The sequence below is a fragment of the Cynoglossus semilaevis genome, chromosome Z (assembly GCF_000523025.1).
Source record: "Cynoglossus semilaevis isolate Cse_v1.0 chromosome Z, Cse_v1.0, whole genome shotgun sequence".
NCBI classification, from domain to species: domain Eukaryota; kingdom Metazoa; phylum Chordata; class Actinopteri; order Pleuronectiformes; family Cynoglossidae; genus Cynoglossus; species Cynoglossus semilaevis.
The window spans coordinates 11,283,919-11,286,692 of record NC_024328.1 but is presented as its reverse complement, the minus strand read 5'-3'; the positions used below and the strand labels follow the sequence as shown (position 1 = coordinate 11,286,692).

At 36.1% G+C, this 2,774-nt stretch overlaps 1 protein-coding gene across 1 annotated transcript; it reads left to right on the top strand.

Moving 5' to 3' along the window:
* Positions 1-157: 157 nt before the first annotated feature.
* On the top strand, positions 158-2,573 carry LOC103397841 (transmembrane protein 17A). The gene is made up of 4 exons (XM_008336242.2): positions 158-574; positions 1,123-1,229; positions 2,000-2,113; positions 2,265-2,573. The coding sequence occupies exons 1-4, from the start codon at positions 439-441 to the stop codon at positions 2,571-2,573; spliced, it is 666 nt and encodes a 221-aa protein (XP_008334464.1). The 5' UTR covers positions 158-438.
* The last annotated feature ends 201 nt before the right edge of the window (positions 2,574-2,774 follow it).

Here is a 2,774-nt window from a genome sequence, read left to right as displayed (position 1 = left end):
ATATATATATATATACACACACACATTTATGTATGTATTGACAATATACATGATATACTCCTGTTTATACAGAACATATTCACCTTGATAAATTATTCTTTATTTGACGGTGTACTTAAAGACAAAGATACATTTTTTAAATCTATATTAAACTTTGTTTTATTTGTATTTCAGACATACAGTATCACCTCACACCTATTAATTTAACCATCTAACTTCATAAACACATACAGCGAGTGTCATATGTGGCCACTAATATACTGATAAACTGCCATTGTCCTCATTCCTGGCCTAATCCCGGACACTCCCCCCTCACTGTAATCTGATTAGACTTGTGTCTGCCTGAAGGTCCGTTTGTTTATGTGACTTCAGACACTGGAACACTGTCACGGCTTCAGACTCAAGAGGGTTTCTCACCATCAACTGCTGCCAAACACCATGCCTGTGTTTTATTCTTCCCTTGAGAGCTTGCACCTGGGCTTGGCCCACATGGGCAGCTCCATGTTTACCAACAACAGGACGTCAGACAGCGACATCACCAGGGAGCAGAGGGACCAGGAGAATGACACACCTGGTCAGATGAGTATTTGTTTCTGTATTTGTTGACCTGCAGTTGTTGACTGTTTGTATATAATCAACCCAACCTGGGATGTTGGGATGGAAAAGTTTGTTTTCAATTCGGTGAAGAAAATAATTTACAAGATGAATTCACCAAAAACAATATTCAAAGATAATCAAGGAGAACTACAAATGCTTCACCCTACATCATGATTCATAATAACACTTTCCTGATGTATTCGTCGTCCCTGCAGTCTCTATATTCAGTGTGATTTGGTCTCAGTGCTAATTTAATTTCTATCAACCAGAAAGACTGGATTTTAACAACCAGAAAAATGAAAAATACATTTGTTCTATCCCTTTAAATGTGTGATCCTAAACAGCAGTGAAAACAATAACAATGGCAGCCGTATCTAGTATAAAGTACTATAGGAACTGCTAAAAATATACAACGTACTACACAAAAAAACTTGAATTAAATGCATTTTTTCTTTGATTTGTTAGAAGTTCCTTTGATCATTAAAACAATATAATATATATATATATTATAATATTTTCTTTCAGTGCTGAATGAGCTGGTCTCCCATCTTCCCCTGCAGATGTTGCTGTACTTCAACACATTTTATTTCCCCTGTTGGTGGTTGTCTGCTGTGTCCATGCTGGAAGTCAAGGTTTGTTAATAAATCAGAAAAGGTTTTTGTTTTGTTTTTTTTTAAAGAGAAAACTTTAAATCAATATTTCCAAGACAGCTGTTTATACTAAACATGTGTGTTTTTGTAAGGTAATTCTGATTTAAATGTTTTTATATATACTTTTTTTTGTTATTTGAGAATTAAATTGATCAGCTTTAGAGCCATCTAGTGGTTAAATTAAGAAACGAAGTTTTTTGCAATTTACGTACTGGACTAACGTTTCGATTAATTGTCCAAGTTTTATTAGTATCAGTTAAAATAACAGACACTATTTAAAAAAGAAAGTTGAAAAAGACAAGTTAAGGTCAAAGGTCAAGGTCAGCTTTAAGGTCAATTCTGCTCTAAACACAAGACATGGAGACTTTAGTTGTGATGCTCTAAACCTTGTGATGTAATAAAAACACAACAAAAGTAAAAAAATAAATAAACATATATATTAAAATATAATTGAATATTAAAATATAAATATGTTAATTACATTTAAGCACAGTATATCCACTTAAGGTTTGAGTCGATCATAACAGTAATGTTATGGAGTAATTATCATTATTATGAGATGTACATGGACATGGGGTTGACATGATGATAATGATGATGATGACGACGATGGTGATGATGATGATGAAACCTTAAGGCACCTAATGGGCATTCAATTATGATAACAATAACATAAGTCCTGTATAAATGTTCATGTAAAGGTGGTGATAATAATAACAATACAGTGTTTTGTTGTTTTTCTGTGTGTGCAGTTCCACCATCTGCCACAGTATTACCAGGCTCTGCTTATTACTGGGATCGTCCTCCTGACAGTCGTTGAAGTTGTGCGTCTTTATCTGGGTTTCATTGGCAATCTAGAAGAAAAGGTAATTCAAACTTTTAAATAAATAAATGCGTTTTTCCACTCTGAAAACACAGGAGTGCTTTTCCAGTGTCTTCAGACTTAAGTCTTTTGTGCGTTCCTTGCTTCCTTGCTCTTCTCCCAAATTCTTCGTGTACTTCCCGTCCTGTCATCAGGTGCCAGAGCTGGCAGCCTTCTGGCTCCTGTCTTTCATCTTCCAGCTGCCGGTGCTGCTTTTCTTCTCGACTGATGAAGGAATTATTATCCTGCCTCTGGAAAGGGCTGTCCACTTCCTGTACCTCCTCTTCCTCCTCGCCCAGATCCTGGCCTCCTTCCTGGCACTCAGGACCATGACCCGAAAACTCACTCTCCTCTTCCATCTGCGTGAGTTGGGAACGGTGGAGAGCTTCCATCGGTCAGGGATGAGTCCTGTTTATGGGTTGTCGTACCATCGTAGTGTGCTGCCTCTCTCAGCGACCCATTAACTGGGGTAGAGTGATTTTTACTTCATGGTGTGTATGTTTAGTTTTTTGTTTTTTTTAAAATGTGTTTTATTTTAATATCCTGTATAACTATAACTTTTTTGATAAATGTGATGATGATAAGAAATGAATGATTCAAAATAAATGTATTATTTGACTAGAATGTTACTGCCAAGTCTCAAACTCATAACCCTCCTGCTGTAA

What these genes read in the sequence shown, in the direction of transcription:
- LOC103397841 (XM_008336242.2), top strand. Translation starts at nt 439, where the DNA reads ATGCCTGTGTTTTATTCTTCCCTTGAGAGCTTGCACCTGGGCTTGGCC. An exon ending in CCAGGAGAATGACACACCTG is followed by an intron (nt 575 to 1,122) that starts GTCAGATGAGTA and finishes ATTTTCTTTCAG; the next exon opens with TGCTGAATGAGCTGGTCTCC. An exon ending in TTGGCAATCTAGAAGAAAAG is followed by an intron (nt 2,114 to 2,264) that starts GTAATTCAAACT and finishes TCCTGTCATCAG; the next exon opens with GTGCCAGAGCTGGCAGCCTT.